Consider the following 21,573-nt stretch of genomic DNA (forward strand, 5'->3'; position numbering starts at 1 on the left):
TATTATGAGCAGCTAATGGCCCGCACAGTCTGCATGATTCACTGTTCCGCAAGTTGTCACTAAGCGTCTTCACCGTAGCTTCTTCCTAGCTAAAATACGAAATCTGCACACCAAGGTGAAGAAACTAAGGATTTTTTTTTATTTTTGCTATGTAAATTTGTAGGGGTAAATTTGAATTAGTATTTAGCGATTTCACCGAGAAATTGCTGATACTGTGGTGTTCTAGAACTTTATTCACCATTTTCCTACCTGCAGTAGCCAAAGTATATCCTTTGCATAGAGATAACTGCAACAGCTTGTCTTATTCCAGCATCGCCGATTGTCCAATTGCAAAATGATTCGCCCTCGTCCCCAGAATTACCAACGTCCAATTCTCCGGAGGTTTTATTTAAAACGCCTCCACAACCTAATTAACCAATTGCAATAAGTGATAATGAAATATGAACTTATTTTTTATAAATAGTAACGTGTTTTTAGAACAAACAAACAAAAAACAAAGCAAATTAAAAATGCAACAGTGAACTAAGGCCATCAACAACAAACCTTTGTAAAAGACAGTCACATGGTACAAGGTCCGCCCTACTGGATGGCAAAAGAATGCAACAACCTCCAAAACAAAGCGACTTTAACCTGTCAAGCTAGACATAGCTTCTGTGTCGAGACATATCAGAGATTTAGACGTCATCTATTCTTTTTTCAATTTTCAAGTTAATTTATACACGGCCACGCAAGCTTTGAGCTTTTAAAACTATCGGTGAAAATAAATGATATCAATCTTTGTTTTGGATGTCCAGTCCTTGATCGCCATCCAACATATCGGATTTTGTACCGTGTGACAGGTTGTTGTAAATATATGTTACAATAAACCGATTTTCCACTTTGTTGTTTTAAGACGGAATCCATCAGGAAATCGAGTAATATTAATTTTAGTTGGACAAAAATCGAGTGCCAGAATAATTTAAATCATATTGCGTTATTTTCTACTCTTTCTAAAAGCTTAAGATGTAAGTTCTCAGTTCACAAAAACCATGATAACTATGGGTAAAATCTCACTTAAGGGATTCAGTGGAACTAAGAAATTTGTTTTCGATGTTTGGTGTTGTTAGAAATTATATTTTTTATACAATATTTGAAACAGTAACAAAGAAGTTTGCAATTAATATAATTTTCGACCTGTCGAAAATCAAACAAACGTACTCCTTTTCCTTCAATAAATCCTACCTGGACAGTTTCCCTCAATAACTGTGACGTCGTCGATAGCAATGTCACTTGTGTATGATGATCCCCTTACTCCCTCGAATGTTAGCTAGGAAGAAAAACGAATTTAATGTCACCATGATAATCGTATAAAAGGGACTGACTTTGCATTGTGTTTTTGTTACAAGCAGACAGGATGAGACGATCACACAATAATGGCCTTAAAAACTTAGCTTTTCATAATTTGTTAGTAAGATAATTATCATCATTAGCATATAGCACAAGTTGTTTCACAGGGATAAATTAAGATCCCCTTAGCTAGAAGACGCCACTGCGGATTAATTGTAAAGTACTGAGCGAGCAATTGTAATATTCACCCACACACATTTATATAGCCATCCAAAAGCGTCTTCCAGAATTAATTACGTTTGTTATTAAAAACTGCTCCTAACTCAACCGTCATTATTCTATACAGTTGTTTTGGTGTTGATTATACTAAATTTTTTTATTGGGCTACAGTTGTGAGAAGGGGGCGCGGTGGCTTAAGGGTTAGTGCCCCGGACTCCGGATTGAGCGGTCCGGGTTCGAGACCTGGCCGTGGCACTGAGTTGTGTTCTTAGGAAAGGCACTTTACTCTCATAGTGTCTCCCTCCACCGAAACTACTGCTGGGGGATGGCCCTGCAATGGACTAGCATCCCATCCAGGTGGAGTAGAAATACTCGTAGCCGCTTAATGCTACAATAAACCGGGATAAGCTCCGGCCTGATGAGCAGGCTTAACCTAACAGTTTTGATTAGCTAATAGTCGGGGTCGAATTTGCCCGTAGAGCAAACGGACATTATAAGCGATCTCAATGGCTAACTGGCTGGAAAAACGCAGGAGAGTCATGTAATAAAACTCTATAATTGTGATAAAAAAAATGCCGATTATACTTACCACATCGCTCAAATGCAGGGTCCTTGTCACTTTCTTCCAATAATATCCCTGATGTCCTGATTTAGTAAATATTTTGGCATTTCCATTGAAGACATTTAGAGTTCCCATTGACGACCCGTACATGTGATAGTAGAACATCAAGCATGACGATGATTTAGCTCTTGGTACTGCAAGCTGAAGCTTGGCATTATCACCAGTTGATCTGGGGGATGAAGCTTCAGTGTACATATACATACCTATAAAACAAAAATGAATTTTCAGTTATTTATGCTTGTCAACGTGCATAATAATGGATCAGGGTCACTCTTGTTCTACGACGATAAGGAAGTTTTCATTAAACAAAATACTTCATGAAGACTTAACAAGCATTTTTTGCAAAAATTGCATTTATAAGGCGAGGAACTGATCAAACGTTTGAGTCATGCCATCCATGGTAATAAAACATCGTCCGCACACGCACAGTTTATACATCTAGGTAATTCCACGATGGCAAGAGTTTTAAAATGTAAGAATAAACATTTTTTTTAGACTGGGATGTCTTTTTTGGACCATGAGATTGTGTTGTAAAAATAATTCGCCAGCTGATAAAAGTTTGAGATGGATTTTCGAATACAAGGTGGTTGACGGACGGGTGCAAAATCGAACATTATGGACAAGCATCTTTTGATAAACACATTCCTTCAACTATTGGTAAGCCTCTTTGAAAATGAAGAGTAGAAGGCAACTAACCTGATCCGCCATGATCTGATGATGGTCCCGTGCCTGAGGATGATGTGGAACCAGAATGTAGTGTCCAGTCGAATACATCTGACTTGGATTGACTCCACCCGGGACATAATCCACTGTCGAAGCTACAAGAAACTAATGCAACAGGATATCGATATCATTGATACAGTCATTGAAAGAGAAATATATTAAATAAATAATTATTTTACTGTTCTTTAAAGACCAATTTACGCAATTATAAATGAGGTATTCACTTGGAGCTTTTGCCACATTCAGTAAAATAAGAGGATGAGTAGAAAATGAGACTCACAGCTTTAAGTGATTTTTTGTTACCGAAAAATGTGCCTACAATCAAAATTGCTTATCAGAGGAGGAGTGAGAGCAATAAGAAGAGTTAGAGCATATGGTATTGATTTACATTATTATCCTTTGATGTTTCTGAATTTATCTTAAAAAGTGTTTTACCTGGGCAGCTTCCTTCAGTAATTTTCACTTCATCAATGGCGATGTCGCCTGTAAATGACCTTCCAGTTATTCCTTCAAATGTAATCTGCAAAGGAGTGCGAAAATAAGCAGTCTTGCAACCTCTAGCTGAAGAACTAGAAACTCGTCACTCGTAATTTCAAAAATGGTGCAAATAAAATAAACGAGTAAATAATGAACAATTGAATAAATTCAATGATTAATAATATAACTTATATTTTCTAATGAGAGACGTAATTATATTTCATATTTTAAACAGTTCACATTTTGAGCTGGTTTTGTTGTTGCAATTTGGCCTTTCAAGAACACTTGGGATTCTGTAAGTTGTTTTTGGTGCAATAATGACAATCACGCATTACAGTGGAACTCGATTTAATGAACCTCTATATAACGAAGTCCTCGATATAACGAACGACATTTTTCGTACCAGTTATAGCAAAATATATGGAAAAGAACCTCGATATAACGAAACCTCGATATACCGAACACATCTTGCCAGTTCCTTAGCCCTTCGTTATATCGAGGTTCCACTGCAATAAGCAAAACCGTTGTTAGGAATTATACGATCAACAGGGCCATAGTAAAGTAAAATATTACTTACCGCGCTATCGAGATATACGTTGCTTTCCACCATTACCCAATTGTCTCCTTGATTTCCAGATACATTAAATATTGTTGTATTTCTGTTATAAACATTCAGAGTTCCAGCTGATGCCCCGTACATATGATAGTAAAATGAAAGACACGATTGTTTTCCGTTGTTTGGAGCAGTGAGCACGAGTTTGGCGTTTTCTCCCGGTTTCCTAGGGGAAGACGTCTCGATGTACATATACTTTCCTGTAATAAAAGAACAAAACGTCTTAAAATACTTACATATTGAAGACAAAAAGTTACTTGAATGACCAGTAATTTTTGATGGTGGTAATTTCCAATGCAGTGGCTACAACAGTAATGCATGATTTCCTAATATGGAGAATATCCTTTTTGTTCCATTAATTTTTGGTCAGTCATTTTTTAGTTAGTTTTTTTGTTTGCCTTGATTTTAGAATTTGTAACAAGAGAACTAAAATAGCATATTGGCCTAATTGTTGGATTACTGGGTTGGTAACGTGTTACATCAAAAAATTTATGACATCTTAAGGTGGCTCGTACCAGTTTTCAGGTTTTTAACTGTGCGACGTTTGGAAGAAAATGGCCAAAAAATCAATTAAAGATCGTAACAAAATTTTTGTATGATTACATTACCCATTGTGTTTTTGATCCAAAACACCAATAATTACGTCATCAGAGGTTACCATGGCAACGATAACCAATGATTTTTCGGACCCTTTTTCAGCTTCCTGTGCTTATATCTTGAAAACTAACTCGATGACCCCCATTTTTTTTCTCGTGATAACTTTTGGCATCTGATGAAGAAACTGTATAATTGTTTTAAAAAAATTCTACGAAGCGAATTTTTTGCAAATGCAAAAAAGGGCAATTTGTAAGTAATTAAAAATTCCTTTCGTAGAATTTTTTAAAAATTTTTCTGACGTTTCCTTTACATAAAAGGAAAATATTAGGGCAATAAAAAATAGGGGTCATCGGGTTAGTTTTCTTGCGAAAGCTTTCGCGAAGTCAATAATTCCCACGCGCGTTTCCGCGCACTTCAAAATTTCGATTTTAAAAGTTTGGCATTTACTCATGCTCAGTTCTGACTACCGCTTAACTTTGCGGGCACATACGCGCGCAACACGCGTGGACTTCCCCTCGCTTTGTCTGCGAAACTTTTCGGCTTAGGAGTTTCATGAGATTTAGCCAGTTTCAGTTGGCACCAGTTGTGCCTCTTAGGTCTTACTTTTAAGTATTTCTTTGTCTAAATAATCATGTGTTTGAGAGCGAACTCAAATAAGCTGAAACGAAAAAAGTGGAATTGACTCACGATCTCCGCCGGTCTCCGACAAGATCGATCGTAGCACATGCGAATTTGCTTTTGTAACTCGAGCAGTGAGATCCGAAAACATTTTGACTGACGAACATTAAGTTTACTTAAAATGTTCTTGTTGAAACAACTTCAGTTGAACGCGGAATTTTTTCTTAAATTGAAGAAAAGCAACCTCGCGCTGGGCCGCCATGTTTGTTTTCCTTTTAAAATCTCGCGCGTGACTCGTGGAAATGAAGCGTGACGCGCGCGCTAGTCACCAGACTTCCCACGCAAGAAAAACTGGTACGAGCCACCTTAAAAGTAGCTTTTAATTGGCTGTCAGAAGAAAACAGCTAAATGGACCGTCTGAAAAGGACTGCAAAGGAAGAAATCCAGGCTTCGTTACGTGTTCATTGTTCGTTTGTTGTTGGTTGGTTGCTTGCTTGCTTGCGTACTTTCTTTGTTGGTAAAAACTCAATTCAACCTTTTACAAAAAGAATCAAGCGATAGATTGGTCACTGATGAAATCTTACCTGATCCTCCATGACCGGAACCCGGACCAGTGGAAGAGGAAGGCGTCGAACCAGATGTAAGCGTCCAGTCAAAATCATCTGAAGATGATTGACTCAATTCAGAACACAACCCGTGGTCAAAGTTACAGCACACTATAGATGGAATATAAAAATTGCAATGATTGTCGTCATTTTTATTTCTCTTTAACCTTTTATGTTTTTTTTAAAAGGCTGTTGCTAAATTTTTAAGCTGTTTTACTTTGTTGTGCATGAATTCTGCTCAGATTGCTTGCACCACATTTTCCACCTGTGGATCTTCTACCGACCTATTTGACATGCCGATCTACAATCAATGTGCACAATTTTATTTGGATTCAACATTGCCAAATATAAAATGCCGAGCGTTACCACTGTGTGAAAGACTTTTAAGGGAAATAGCGATAAAATTTTAACGGTTATAATGAAGCAATTATAATGGATAATATTGGTGATTTTTAAACAACTTTCTTAATCAGTTGAACTCAATGGTTATCTCCTGCCATGATTTATTCGCCAAGTCTCAACCTCATACCCAGAGTCTCTGTTTTCCTTGACCTGCAGTCAGGAAACGTTCGTCGCTCGTTTCAGCTTGCGTAGTAAAGAACGAAGACGAGATTACCGCAAACTCAACGAAGTCAAGCATGCGCACGAGGCGCAGTTTGCTTCTTATTTAAAACAAGGCCGTTGAACATCATTTAACTTATTTTCGCTTATTTTCTTTTCCTAGAGTCAAAATAAAAATTAAATGGTTATTGACAGAAAATCATCATTTTTACCTAATGCAGAAGATGACTGATTATGAGGTGATGCACTTGGTGGGACGACAGTGTACAAATGTGTCGATAGCCATGACTGAAATTTTCGAAGTTTGGAGTACACACCATACTTTCTGGCTTGAGCACATCCGTAACCCCAGCTGGTGGCTCCCTCAAGATACCACGTGCCATTGAACTTGCACACTAATGGTCCTCCACTATCACCCTGGCAGGTATCAACTCCTCCGTCATCTAGACCAGCACAAAGCATCGAGTCATCGATTTCATTAGGATAAGAACTAGCACAACGTTCCTTTGACACCAATGGCACAGATGCTTCCATTAGTGTGTTTGGTTGAGAGCCGCCAGAAGATAAAGTTCCCCAACCAGTTATCCAGCACTTTTTGTTAACGTTGTCAAAGGGAAGCGGATGGCTGGTATCTGGCAAGCAAACAAGCCCGACTCCCACTCCCAAATCAGCAGGACGCACGAGATTAAGAAGAGCAATATCATTGCTGTATGAGTTTGGATAGTTATAACTCTCGTGCACAATTATTTTTGCAACTCCAATATCTTGTTCTGTTCCAACACTGCCACTTGTTCTGTAATGAGCTCCCAACCTGACAAAATATGAAATGAGCACTTAAAAGAAATAAAACACTGAACTAACTTAATTTACTTCAGTTCGCATGTTAAATAAAACGTGTATGTTGAAAAGATCGTCATTCCAAAATAAAAAAAAAATTAAAGTGTTTCTTCTTTTGAGAGTAATTTCTTTTCACGAACTTCTTGTTATTCAGTTTTTTTTTTATAAGAATCAGCTCTGATTTTTCACGTTGTCTGAGCATTGATAAATACTTTATATTTTTAATAAAACCTAATTTACTTAGGAAACTAAAATCTACCTTATTTTGACACTAGAAGGTGACCTTCCGTTAACACAGTGCGCTGCTGTGGCAACCCAATATGGATCCACTAACGATCCGCCACAAAACTGGCTTCCATAACTGCTCATCAGCATCGCCTGCCATGGCCAGCTGTTGACTTGTGCGACTGTGCCACCAACGATTCTTGTTTTACTTGGTCGAACACCGCAGAACACTAAATCAACGAATTAAAAATTATTAAGTAAAACATATTTTAGAAAGCTGCCAAAATAGAGGTGACCTCTTACAGTAATTGAGTGATTCAATTTTCAGGACCTTGGCAGGTGATCACTAGCAAAGGCCTTGTTCCGTGCCGATTAATATATTTTTCATTGAAATAAAGACGTTAACGCAAATTTGCTGAGTGCCTAATAATTATGCGCAAGTCTTGTTGGCGAAGAGAGATGCAACTGTCTGTGTTAACCCTCACATTGGAAAAATAGTTTGCACTCCATATTTATGAAAAGAAAATAGATAAAGACATATTTATGAAGGGCTTTTCCCTCTTATATAATTTGTGTTATGATTTCTCAGTGCTTATAAAAAACGTTTAAAAGTCAAGAGGTCCAAGTTGGAGCCTGACAATTTTTCCCAAACCTTTAGTTGTAGTGACAACACTTTCTAAACTCTTGTACGGTTGTCCGCTGTTATCAACGCCAAAAACGACCAAACGATACTTTGAGGTAGGTTTCAATCCTTTAATATCTGTAGAAGTGGTGTTTCCGGGAACTGTTTCTATGGCCAATAGAATGCCATCGATACTTTTTACTTCAATTATGTAGAACTTGGCACCGTGATTGACGTTTGCATCAAGGCTCGTCCATTGGATGGTCAAGCTGGTGGAGTCAGCGTTGAGGATTGTTATATTCCATCCTAAAACCTTAATAGCTAAGTAAAACGTACAACACAAATTATCAGGTTATTCGTATCAACCGTATCTAAGTTAAGCGAAAGTGATGAGTATAGTAGTATTAGTAGCGGGAGCAGAAGCGGTGGCAGTAGCGGGAGCGATAGCGGTAACGGTTGCAGAGGTAGCAGCAGAAGAAGTAGCACTAGAATTAGAAGCAGCAGTAACAACAGTAGCAGTAGCAGAAGTCGAATCAGTAGCAGTGTCAGTATCAGTAGCAGTAGCAGCGGCAGCAGCAGTGGCAGCGGCAGCAGCAGTAGCAGTAGCAGCGGCAGGGTGGGGGGGGGGCAGTGGCAGTGGCAGTGGCAGTGGCAGTGGCAGTGGCAGTGGCAGTGGCAGTGGCAGTGGCAGTGGCAGTGGCAGCGACAGTGGCAGTGGCAGTGGCTGTAGCAGTGGCAGTGGCAGTGACAGTGGCAGTCGCAGTCGCAGTAGCAGTAGCAATAACAGGAAGTGGTTGTGGTTAAATTGTTGCTGCTGTTGTTTTTGTTAAAATGTACAGTACTAAAAAGCATTTATAGAAGTCATTGCTAACATACCTGACTTCAGACCCTTTTTCAAAATGGCAAACTTGATTTTGATACTGCTGCTTGAACTCGTTCTGTATACTTCGACGGAGATGTTATTGGAGGCACCAAAACGAACACACGTAAGAATTTCTGGAGCAAACGACCCAGCACAACCGTGGTGATAGAGAACTTCAGTAGAATTCCCATCAGTTATCCTGGCATATTCGCTGAATAATTAAGAGGCGAGAAATGCACAATTTACATTCAAATTCTTCAATCAGTGTAGGTTAATATTCATTCCAGCAAGTTACATGTACATTGAGTAAAGTAAGTAAAATAAAACTGCTTATTATTTTCTTATTTTAAAGAAGAGCAAACTTAGCTATTCATAACTCAGGCTTCCGGACGATGTCAATTGCTATGTAAATTCTTACTTACTTAATTTTTACAGAAGTGCCTCTTGTTTGTTATTTAGTTTGCAACATAATTTTGATAAAGAGTGAATAACTTAAACTTTTTCGATATTGATCTCTTCTAATTATTATCTTTGTTATCATGTACATATACCTACTTGAGCAATCTGCAGAATTTATCTAAATCAAAACAAGACAACTGGAACTCGTATTCAAGCCTCAATTTGAATCCCGATTTTAATTCCAACTCTGGTTAAATAACGTTACACAAAGTAGAAAGACGTCGTTTGTCTTGGCAAACATAAATAAATAAATCTTTTTTTAACTTTCCCCTTTACCTGCAATAGTGAAGATTTATCTCTTGTACAGAAATCAGAGCGATGGCTTCTCGTATACCAACATCACGGATTATCCAGTAGCATCGAAGGTAATAGGAACTTGTTGTTGTATGGTCAATTTGGCCAAAGGTTTCATTTAAAGTGCTGGAACAGCCTTGAAGAAAAGGCAGAAGAAACGATTAAATGCTAGTTCAACACTATTTAACGCCACACCGTTGGAATGCCATAAAAGATACTGGAAAACAGACCCATGGATACTTAAGAATTCATCTAAAAAAAGAATTTTTAAAATACAACCGAATGGTGGTGGACCCCACTTAATTTTAATTCCAGAAGACTACTTAAAAATCATGCCTTCATATAAGAGACGAGAACAAAGAAGGTAGAAATTTCTTCAGTAACAAATTTCTGTTATGTCCTAAATTCCTTGAATTGAATTATTTTTCTTCTGATAATCATAAGTGAACACCAGGCCGACAATTGACAACTCTGGTGTTTTGTTTATTTCCTACACCTTTGATGCCTTAATCTCCTATAGAGGTTAGGAGTACCAGAAAGAAAACCTTATACCTCGGATGGTATCAGTTTACTTCTCTTAACAGCCGTCTCTCTCAGTCCCTTACCAAACACAACACTATTTGTAATATGTTTTTTAACTGTTTTTAAAAACTATTTTTTAACTATTTTTGAAAAACAGATTAAAAATAGTGTTTAAAGTATATTTTTTATGTAGTTTTTGACTGTTTAAACTGTATTTGTAATCTATTTAAAACAGTATTGAAACGTATTTTTCAAATGGTGTTTTTGAGCTGTTTGAAACAGTATTTTAAACATATTTTGAAACGTTTTCTAGATTCCAAAGAGGCAGGTTGGAATTTAAAATATATTTCATTCAAACAGGATTACAAATATATTTTAAATTCTCACACTATTTGTAAACTATTTTTAAAATGTTTTTTAACTCTTTTTAAAAACAATTTTTTAACTATTTTTGAAAAACAGATTAAAAATAGTGTTTAAAGTATATTTTTCATGTCGTTTTTGACTGTTTAAACTGTATTTGTAATCTATTTAAAACAGTATTGAAACATATTTTGAAATGGTGTTTTTAAGCTGTTTAAAACACTATTAAAATATATTTTAAAAACTTCTTCAAGATTCCACAGAAGCAGGTTGGAATTTAACAAATTACAAACAGGATTACAAATACATTTAAAATTTGGTGCTTAAAATAATAAGTGTTTGGGTCGAGTACATGAAAACAACAATTAAGTGTGGCTTCACTTTGAACCAAAACAAAGGAAAGAATGGGGATAAAGGTGGTATCTGTTGTAATTATTGAAAAACAACACTGTACAGGAGAGGTGCAGGGAAGGAGAGGGGAAGTTCAAGCGCGAAGCAGGAACATTTGAATGCTCGTGCTTCGTGCTCTCCCTCACTTGCGCTTTGCGCTCAAACTTCCCTTCTCCCTCCCCTTTGAGCGCCGGCCACGCAGGCTATGTATGACCAAACATATATCTCTAGAGGTCAAGCCTGAGGCTTTCAATAGCAGTGACCAACAGCCAAAAATAAATTTCTAGCTGACACTCACTCTGCTTTCATACTCTCAAGTTCCCAAACTCTTTAAAAAGTGCATTCCACAATTTATGAATGAGCAACAACAGTTAATTGTCCACTTTACTTTACAAACACTGAGTGTGAAATAATTTGTAAAAGATTTCAAACACTTAATTATGAAGACTCTCAAAAAAAAACTTACATGTGCATACAGCGGATTCAAGTTGAGCGTTTAACGGCCACAGTTGTCATGTTCGTTGTCATGGTTGAATTGTTTGCGGTGCGAGGCAAAATGACAGACGTTGGTAGGCGGGAATGCAAACATTCTGTCTGGGAAAACAACAACATGCTTTTTCCCAGACAGAACGTCGTCATTCCCATCTAGCAACGTCTGTCATTTTGCCTCGCAACGGAATCAATTCAACGGTGACAACGAACACGACAACTGTGGCCGTTAAACACTCTTGTAACTTGAATCCGCTGTGAATACATGTACATGTAATACTATATGTATACAGCTGCACATGTATATGTAAAGGACCTCAGCCTCCATCATTTTCTATACCATTGAAATAATGAAAATTTAATTGCACAATGAAATGGAATCTTTTTTGCAATAGTACTGCAACTTACTGTATGTCACAGTGTTAAAATGAACATGACATGCTTCACATGGCTGCTAAGGGTTCTTTTAATACTTGTTTAATTGTTATTTCTAACTTATTCTTAGCTCAACAAGTGTACATGTATCTGCAGGGTTTTCCTTTTGGCCAGGTTGTTCTGTTGGTATTTTTCTGCAAAGATAATAAAAAAATAGACTTCAAAAATTAATTAATTTACATAATAAAATTATGCACTCACAACAACATTATGAAACCCTAAGAAATGATCTTCATGATTACATTTAAAAAAAATACAAATCCCATTCCTTTTGTGTAAATGTGATCACTTATTCGGATACACTTAAGCTTTATAATGTAAGTTCATCATTAGAGGAACATGTAAACTCTGATGATAATGCGTCAGTCAATTGAAACCCTGGTCTCCTGACCCCCAGGACTTAGCTGGGATTTAACATGTCCAAAGCCCAGGGTTCGAAATAATGGCTGGTCAACGACAATGTCCGGACTGATTGGGGAGTTGACCAGTCAACCTTTCGTCTTGCCAGTCATATGTTGACCAGTCACATTTGATCATATTGAAAATGAAATAAATTAAAAAGTCCATGCTGTAGCTTTGTACTGCATAACTTTGATCTGAAATTGTGGGTGAAATGTATAATGTGTAATGATGATAGTACGGGTTTGTCTTACAAACAGTGGAACTATGGAACTCTTGGTAATGTCATGCATCAAGTTTTAGACTCTAGGTTATAATAAAGGGTACAATGAGTTTTGGTCCTGAATATGCAACATAATGCACCTTTGACTATGCAGTTTTTCACCCACTTAATGAATGTAAGCTTTCAGTACAGTCCAAATGGCCTTGGGCCTTCTGTCTAAGAATTAAAATAAAAATGCTGCTTTCACTTAATTCATAGCCTGCGTCGCAGCCGGATGTGTGACAAAACCTTGGTATAGTCCATCTGTGAAACACAGCCAAAAAGCTTGTTCTGATATCCTGCAGGTTTGCAAGGATCTGTGTATTCATTTCTGATTGGCTAGTTTCACATTACTATCATTACTTTCTAACAAGCTTTTGTTTTGTGGTCATGCTGACAGACTTTCTTTGTTTATACTGTGCAAACAGAATGTTGGCGCGAAGATTTCCAAAGATAGCAGAGTACCTTGCGTAACAGACAATCTCTCTCCAGGCGCACACAGCAAGCGAAGGAAACTGCTAGCGAAGGAGTACACCTTGACTGCTAGGAAGTCATAGGAAGACTTCAGTCAAAGCTGTAAAAGAAGCGAATTGAAATTAATCACCTTCGAAATAAACAAGCTCGCTGCAGGAATTTTTTGGAGGTCACAATGCATGTTTGAATTGCCAACAGCCATGGCAAATCTTTAATGTTCCACTTTCTCCAATTGATAATTACAAAATTGTCTTTTAATACTGTTTATAAAAAAAGCTGTCCATCTCAGACTCTTGATTTAGGCGATTACGTCGAACTGTTTTCATCCCGTGTTTAGAAATAAATTTCATTTTAGCTTAGTAAGTCTTGCATGACCAGTTTTAAGTTTGATTTCGTCCAGTGACAAAGCGCGTTCGAAAGTAATATGAAACTAGCCAATCAGAAGTGAATACACAGATCCTTGCAAACCTGCGAGATATCGGAACAAGCTTTTCGGCTGCCTTTAATTTCGCAGACGGACTAGACCAGGGTTTAGTTCGTCTGCAACGCAGGCTATTAATTCAGAGCAGCTACCAGTTCGAGCAGATTTAAATGTGCAAGTGACTGACTTTCTTCATTCATCTATAATATATACATTGTACAGAGCTGCCATTTTGAAATCAAACTGTTGATTGGGCTAGACTTGGCAAAAGAATGCTAGGACTACAGTCCTCGCTGATCAATAATGAAGACCATAAATGAAATGGGACTGAAAAAAGGTTTTGTGTGACAGAACAATATTATCCATGGTTATCTTAGGGTACATGTATAGTCACTGTACATATACATGTACATGGGACTGGACCCAGGCTTGTGCTTACATGTACATGTAAATGGAACCTTTCTGAAACCAGTCTGGTACGGAAACTACAATCCTAGCTTAAAATTGTTGACACATATTAAAAATTAACTAGTAATACGTGACTCGCAGGGCCTCGCGAAGCTCTGGGTTATTGTTACCTAGTAACGGACAAAATACAGCAGACAGAATAGAAACAGAAACTGAACAACAACGAACTGCACGATTACAGAGACTTCGACAAAATACAGCAGACAGAATAGAAACAGAAACTGAACAACAACGAACTGCACGATTATAGAGACTTCGACAAAATACAGCAGACAGAATAGAAACAGAAACTGAACAACAACGAACTGCACGATTACAGAGACTTCGACAAAATACCGCGGACAGAATACAAACAGAAACTGAACAACAACGAACTGCACGATAACAGACCCAGCAGTTTATAGCCTGAATAGGCGTTGAGGGAGTATTATGTGCAAATCAGTGTTATTTTAATCCGAAAAGAAAAACGATAAAAATGAAAGGCTCAGGATTCGAACCCACAAAAAAAAATAATAGTAAAAAAAAAAAAAAAAAAAAAACCTAGCCGGATTCGAACCCCCGCCCACAGTCCCGAAGATCTGATTTCAAGCCAGCGCGTCACACCATTAGGCCACCAGCGCGCGGTCGTGTGACGTCATTTCTGCCAGACACCAAGCTCACAAATATATATATATATATATATGACCGTAAACTCCACACGAGATTTCATCCCGCCTGAGCCCTTTGAGGGACAAAATTATACACCCCGCTACGCTCGGCCTTCGGCCTCGCTTCGCGAGGAACAAGAACTGGTATTCACCGAAGTGGAGGTGAATAGTAATCCACCATGTTCACTGACACTGAGGTGAATAACTGTTTTAGTATGTACATGTACCACACAAGTTGAATAACAAGCGGATCAAAACATCACTTTTGGTAAACAAAGCGACGCTTGAAGGCAGTTTGTTTCTCCTTGACTACTTAGAGTTGAATAGTACTTTGCTAATCACCTCCGAGTTAACCAATCAGCACTGTGTAAAGCACTATTCACCTGTGTGTTACAGTATATACTAAAATGTACATGTAATGGCAGTTATTATCGCATGGCAAATTTAACACTTGTTTTTATTAAATCTCATCACACTCTCAAGGCTGCAAATAAGTTTTTTCACTTGAAAGGACATATCTCCTACTAAGACACCATCGTGGTCGCCAAAAAAAAAAATTGTGGTTGGACATTACCAATTTGTTGCCGTAAAATGAATTTGTGATCAAAAAATTGTCCGTACATTATGTCCGACTACAATTGCCATTTCATCGGACATGAGCAAATTTGGTAAGCCAATGTCTGGTGACTGACTGCTATTGCAGCCCTGTACTCTGCTCTAAATACCCCCATCTCCCATCTCGCAATCCAATATTGTATGATTGTAGCAAAGAGCTCATGAAAACAAACTACCACATTGATAGGGGAAGGGGTTGGAAAAGTGGGGCGAAATTAAACCATATTACAATAAAATAGGTCCTAATAGTTAGGTCACTCACATACGTGTAATATGTACAATGTAAAAAACTAAACTGATTGCATCTTCATAAAAATTGAGTGAAATCAAGGCATTAATTTATAAAATCCAAGCAACGAAATATTTTAGTGAGCCTGATTCCTTCACTTTGTTTTTGCATACGAAAGAAATCGGATTTAGTCTATAAATTATTTCGCAGGCTGAAGTGAACTGAACTTGTAAAGCTTACTGAACGTTCTGTTCAGTTGAAATTACAGTGCAGTGACATGAATAATGTACTACAGTATAGAATCCCGATTACTCCAGCCCTTGGTTTCTCGAAACTTCCTCCAATAACTGACTTTTCCCTCGTGAAGTATTTCTCCGTAATTTTACTCCAGATTTCTCAAAGCAGTTTCCCCCGGACTGGAGGTTCAAGATACACACAACTTTTGCTTCGTGTACATGTGCTTATGTGATAGATCTTTTAAGTGCTTAAATCAATTCAAGCTTACCTTTAACGGTGTCATCAATCCATACGGCTGGAAAATGCATCTTTCCGAAGGTGAATCGTCGATTAAGAAACTATTTCAGTTGAGATTTCAACCAACTATGATGGAACATACGTGTACAACTCTGAGCTCGTTTATAATATATAAATTTAGGCAAGCCTAAAAGCGGAGCTCCCCAGTTAATTATTTTGCACTTTATTGAACTCTGAATTCTGGCCATTGTAAAACTTTAAGGCTAAGAATTTTATATTCGTTTTATTTTTTTAATAAATAATAATTAATATTTTTCCTTATTTCTTTTTTACCGTGTCCGGGGTGGGGGGGGGGGGGTACTCCCTAAAATTTACTATGGGGGTGTGCCGTTGAGTTGCTGAGACTCTGGACCTGTTCCAGAGACAAAAGGTTCAATTTGCGACCCTGTTCCAGACAAACACTGCAAAGTAGGTACCCTGTTCCAGCAATATCCACAATGGAAATATATGAAGATAGATATAAAAACACTACCGTACATCACAAAGCTCTCACTTGACTTTCGTCTGTGGCTTGGAGATAAAGCGATGAAAGGAGCGAAGTTTCATAGCTATATACTTGATAGTGTTTAATCAGGATTCTGGGAAAACAATCAACCCTGTTCTAGAGTCAAAAGGGTGATTTGTATACCCTGTTTCAGAGTCAGAGAGACAAAAAGCATACCATGTTGAGCGGCACATACCCGTATAGCTCTTATATGGGAGTACCATCCCCCCCCCCCCCCCTCCGGGTACCATGTACAGCAACACCAAATAAGAGAACAAACAAAATCAATCAAAATGTTATAATTCCACCGAAAGCATTATCATAAAGAAGTCTGGATGGGAAATTATGTTGCAAAACGGGCAATTATGTTACCTTCATGTAGAAAAAAAGGAGGGAGGACTAGGGCTGCATGTCGGGGTAGATAGGCATATCACATGGCAAATAAGGCATTTTTGTTGTTGCTTTACCAGCTTTAAAAGAAAGAAAAAAATCACTTTACATTTAGAGTATAAAGGAAATAACAAACATCTACATTTATAATAAGGTTGATTTTAATTTTTTTCATTCACTCATTTATTCATTTTCATTTTCACTATTTGCCGATATTTTAATTTTGAATGGAAATGGCAGAGGTTATAGCTAATGGTTTACAGCATGTTGCCCAAACCAAGCTAACTCCAAGCAAACCAGAGTGAAAGCTAACCACAAGCAAACTAGAGTGAAAGCTAACCGCAAGCAAACCAGATGAATAAAGCTAACTGCGAGCAAACAGGGGTGAACCTAACTCCGGAAACAAAGAAGTGACATTCTGTCATTCCACCGAACAGGGTCACCCCATCCCCAACCCCCCCCCCCCCCCCCCCCCCAAAAAAAAAAAAAGAAGATAGCACCTTGTTCACTTTTACATGTCTTTTGACTCCCCCTTCCTCTTAAGGGGTTTCACTTCACTTACAGAAAAAAAAGCAAAAATTCTGGGAAGCTAGAATATTGTTTGTGAGTCTCAAACTCAGTTTTGCTATTTGATTACCCAGAAAAAAAAATAGAATCATGTCTGCTTGTGTATAAAACTATGCAAGAAAAAATATAACATCAATACTTTGACTACTCTTTTAAAAATTTGTTTGTATTATTGTCCACATCTTTATGGAGTCATGTTGCCCATTTGTCATGGAGTTCACAAAGTAAGCAAGTGAGTCACAATTTGGTTGCTACATGGTACCTTATGGATACTGCAAATTTTATCTGGCTTTAGAATATTTCACTTATTTTAAAAATATAGCTGTTCTTATAAATTGTACACAGCATACAATACATAAGAATGAAATTGGTAATGCATATTGCTTGCAATAACGGTTTTAAACTCACCTATACTTTAGAATTACAGTACCACCAGTTTCAGCATAACTAATCCAAATTCAAATAATTACATTGCTTTGTAACTCCACTGCCTCCCCCAAAGTCAACCAAAGATCTTATCATATAATTAGACAACTACATGTAAGTCCTGTGTAGTTGAGGGCTCAAAACATTTGGACACTTGCAGGTCATGTTAACTGGCCAAACAGATTTTAGCTTGGTCACATGTGGTTTCTTACCAGTCAAAACATTGAAAATAGCAATTTTAAACTACCACCATTTCTGCTGTTACTGTTTTCGCTGCATATTTTTGAAAAGATCACTTCATAATTCCCTTGTTACATCTAACAAGATGTGAAAGTGACAGGTCAATCAAGAAGTCGTTTTCTGAAGTACACTGTAAATAGGTTAACATTTAAAATCTAAATTTTGCTTATTTGCAGCTTTTCTTGATTTTAATTTACATGTAATTTACTAGTCTCTTAAAAATAGCATCATGACGACACCCAAACATCGAGCTGGATTTAATCTTTCCTGTTTTCTATTTATGTCCTTGTCCTTGTCTGTTTTTGTGTCTGTGGCACTGCAAACTCTGCAACTCATGTTAACCCTGAAAAAAGTCAAATGCCACAGATTAAATTAAAATTGATTAATTGTCATCAATATCAATAATTTATAAAACAAAACACTTAACTTGAGCTTGTTTAACTGAAGCCAAACCACTGGATGCAAAAGGATCCATTAGATATTTAACATAGATGGATCAGCACAGACTATTTTTTTTACTGATAACTGCAAAGTCAACTAAATATTTTAATAAACTCAAAGCATCACTGCAAACCCTAACACCCCCTCTTACCGGTAATTAAAAGGTTTGGCCTTTAATCAACCCCCCTCCCCCTCTCCCTCCCGCTAGCCCTTTTAGAACTTCCATTGACCTTACATGGGATGGATCTGAATATTTGGGTTTTCCTTGGTATAAGAACCTGTGAAAAATGTCTGTTTTGAAGCTATTGTTTTCCTGCTCCATGTTGTTTTGAGGCTCTTTGATGCCTTGTTTCACTGGTTCATACACTGAGGATGAGATGGCCATGGATTTCTGCCATAACCACACATTGGAATTTGTGAGGAGTTTGTGAGGGGAGGTGGCATTCAAACCATTTAACCTTCCACAGCGAGGATAGGGTATAGATATTTTCTGGTACAAGATCTAGGCATTTCATGAAAACATACTTTTAGTGAAATATTAATTATTTAAATTGTCTACTAATACATTGTAGTTGTTTTGAATGTCATTGAAGAGAGACAAACTAACTCCCGAGTTAGGATTTCGAGTTAGGATTTCGAGTTGGATTTTTGAGTTGGATTTTCGAGTTGGATTTTTGAGTTAGGATTACAAGTTGGATTTTCGAGTTGGATTTTCGAGTTGGATTTTTGAGATAGGATTACGAGTTGGATTTTCGAGTTGGATTTCGAGTAAGGATTTCGAGTTGGATTTCGAGTTGGATTTTCGAGTTGGATTTTCGAGTTAGGATTTCGAGTTGGATTTTCGAGTTAGGATTTCGAGTTGGATTTTTTTTGACAAAGCAAAACCCATTACAATTATTGAAAGCTAACCATAAACAGGCTAACTGGAGTGCATAGTAGGCTAACCAAAGTGAATAGTAGGCTAACAGGAGTGTGTAGTAGGCTAACCCGAGTGCATAGTAAGCTAACTGGCGTGTATAGTAGGCTAACCGGAGTGCTTAGTACGGTAAGCAACTTGAAAATCCAACTCGAAATCCTAACTCGAAATCTAACTCGAAATCCAACTCCAAAATCCAACTCGAAAATCCAACTCGAAATCCTAACTTGAAATCCAACTCGAAATCTTAACTCGAAATCCAACTGGAAAATCGAACTCGTAAATCCAACTCAAAATCCTAACTCGAAATCCAACTCGAAATCCTAACTCGGTGAATAGGCAACCTCCATTGAGGAGTTGAATAATGAATGCAAATATTTCACAAAGTAAGAAGATCAGCAGCAACCAAATGCAGATTAAAGCAGCTGGGTAAAAAAAGAACGAAACTGAATAAAAACATATTTCAATTATAACTAATATAAACTAGATACCTGATTTACTTTGCTGTTGTCCACTTTGCACAGAGCATTCTATACCAAGTTCAACAAAACTTGACTGTAGCCAGTAGGTATTCTTCATTCATTGCGGCTTAATGGCAGAATATAACAATACCTAAAAGAAGGATTGACATAATAATCTATTAAAAACCACCACACTAGCTCTAATTAATGGCCCTGTTTATAAAAAGAATTTATAAAAAATTCTGTCTTATTTAATGGATCTCATCAAATATAATAATATTAGCCTCTTTCGTTTATACACTCAGTGTAGTGACCCTTCCTTCCTACAATGGGATATTTAGCTTTTCTTCTTGGAGATTTCTTGTTAACTTACTTGTATAGAAAAAACATTGCCATTGCAAAGATACACATTCAACACTGTCATAGTGATAGTCAATGTAAGTTTGCATACACAGCTGCATACAGTGTCTAAAATGGCATGAATTACAAGTAGAGCGAACAATTGTGTTTTGTAAAATTACTAAAAATAATTAACTAAGATAGTTTTATGTGGAAATAAACTGAGTTTTTTTTTTTGTTTCTGCTAAGGTGTGGTAAAAACGTGTCAACGCAAGAAATTCGCAACGTAACGATCTCTTAGCGTATTCGTCCACGACCCTAAAATAGTTCGTTCAAACGAATTCCAACAGCGAGTAAATAAGAATAAATAGATGAATTAAAAAAACTAAAACACTAAGTTTAGCTGGGAGTTTAAATAAAAACATTAAGTCATTAACAGCTCATGAATTAATCGGAGGCGAAGCGGCCGCAGTTTTTCGTATTATTATCCAACCGCGTAGTACATGTGTAAGCATATAATTACAGATTTTCACAAAAAACATGGACTTAGTGTATTCAGTAAAGTCAAAGTTTGTTACCTCATATTTGAAGTCGGAGAATGCTTGTCAATTCACAGCAATTCAGCAGGACAAAGCTTTCAACCAGCTCATGAATTAATCGGAGGCGAAGCGGCCGCAGTTTTTCGTATTATTATCCAACCGCGTAGTACATGTGTAAGCTATAAATTATAACTTACTCCAGCACCACCGACCTTTGAATTATCTGCGAAGGTCTATTTCAGCCTTTTCCATCCGTGTAGCTATTGACACTTCTTTTTTTCCTTCACTTCAGTTAATTGCGTTTAGCTCAATTACTAGAGCTGGTCAGCCGCCGAAACGGTAGAAACTCGCTCGCTCTCCACCTGTGCTTTTTTTTTCGGATCTCCCCGTAAGCCCTTATCGTTTGCCATAACTTCCATGATGTGTAAAGCCTTTAGACGGGGTAGACCGAGAAATATTTACGGAGACATTTCTTTTTCCTGCTCGGTTTCTCCTTGTGCTTCGTTCAGCTTTCAAACTGACCGGGTTGTTCACTTTGTCCTTCATGTAAATCTAAATGGACTGACCATGGAAAAGAACTTGCGCCCGCGGACCAATAGCAATGCTATCACTTGGTCAGCGGTCAACTTAAAAAAAAAACACGCGACCTTGACTAGTTCTAAACCTGAGCCCGCGATATGGTCATGTGATACTGGTCAGCGGATACGTTGTTTTGACAGCTGTCAATTGACCATAAAATGGATGTCCAATATCAAAGATCTTAGTCGATTACCTCACTCATTTCTGGCGAAGGAGGCAGAAGATTGTCTCCCCCTCCCCCCTCTGCTTGGGTTGCCTTGGGACTCCCCTCCCCCCTCCCCGA

At 37.6% G+C, this 21,573-nt stretch overlaps 1 protein-coding gene and 2 long non-coding RNA genes across 4 annotated transcripts in view; all 3 read right to left on the minus strand.

The window, feature by feature from the left end:
• Positions 1–21,573, minus strand: part of LOC144634530 (MAM and LDL-receptor class A domain-containing protein 2-like) — a 75,483-nt gene that overhangs the window by 30,069 nt on the left and 23,841 nt on the right. The window contains exons 11-22 of the mRNA XM_078493505.1: positions 9,643–9,796; positions 8,922–9,118; positions 8,076–8,366; positions 7,458–7,653; positions 6,574–7,172; positions 5,780–5,911; positions 3,945–4,180; positions 3,326–3,410; positions 2,864–2,995; positions 2,135–2,370; positions 1,222–1,306; positions 250–406 (exon numbers count right to left, since the gene is read on the minus strand). Of these exons, the coding sequence (XP_078349631.1) occupies positions 250–406; positions 1,222–1,306; positions 2,135–2,370; positions 2,864–2,995; positions 3,326–3,410; positions 3,945–4,180; positions 5,780–5,911; positions 6,574–7,172; positions 7,458–7,653; positions 8,076–8,366; positions 8,922–9,118; positions 9,643–9,796 (2,500 nt within the window). The remainder of the gene's footprint in view (positions 1–249; positions 407–1,221; positions 1,307–2,134; positions 2,371–2,863; positions 2,996–3,325; positions 3,411–3,944; positions 4,181–5,779; positions 5,912–6,573; positions 7,173–7,457; positions 7,654–8,075; positions 8,367–8,921; positions 9,119–9,642; positions 9,797–21,573) is intronic.
• Positions 11,873–16,015, minus strand: LOC144634742 (uncharacterized). The gene is made up of 3 exons (XR_013567254.1): positions 15,880–16,015; positions 12,986–13,094; positions 11,873–11,993 (listed from the first exon to the last, which is right to left on the minus strand). It is a non-coding gene; the product is annotated as an uncharacterized LOC144634742 (long non-coding RNA).
• LOC144634741 (uncharacterized) lies at positions 17,495–21,501 on the minus strand. 2 transcript variants are annotated; one of them, XR_013567253.1, is made up of 3 exons: positions 20,751–21,498; positions 19,864–19,984; positions 17,495–18,358 (listed from the first exon to the last, which is right to left on the minus strand). It is a non-coding gene; the product is annotated as an uncharacterized LOC144634741 (long non-coding RNA). The 2 variants fall into 2 exon arrangements; XR_013567252.1 differs by having other exon boundaries at positions 19,864–21,501.

This window comes from Oculina patagonica, chromosome 13 (genome assembly GCF_052425735.1).
Source record: "Oculina patagonica isolate OP01 chromosome 13, crgOcupat, whole genome shotgun sequence".
Lineage (NCBI taxonomy): Eukaryota > Metazoa > Cnidaria > Anthozoa > Scleractinia > Oculinidae > Oculina > Oculina patagonica.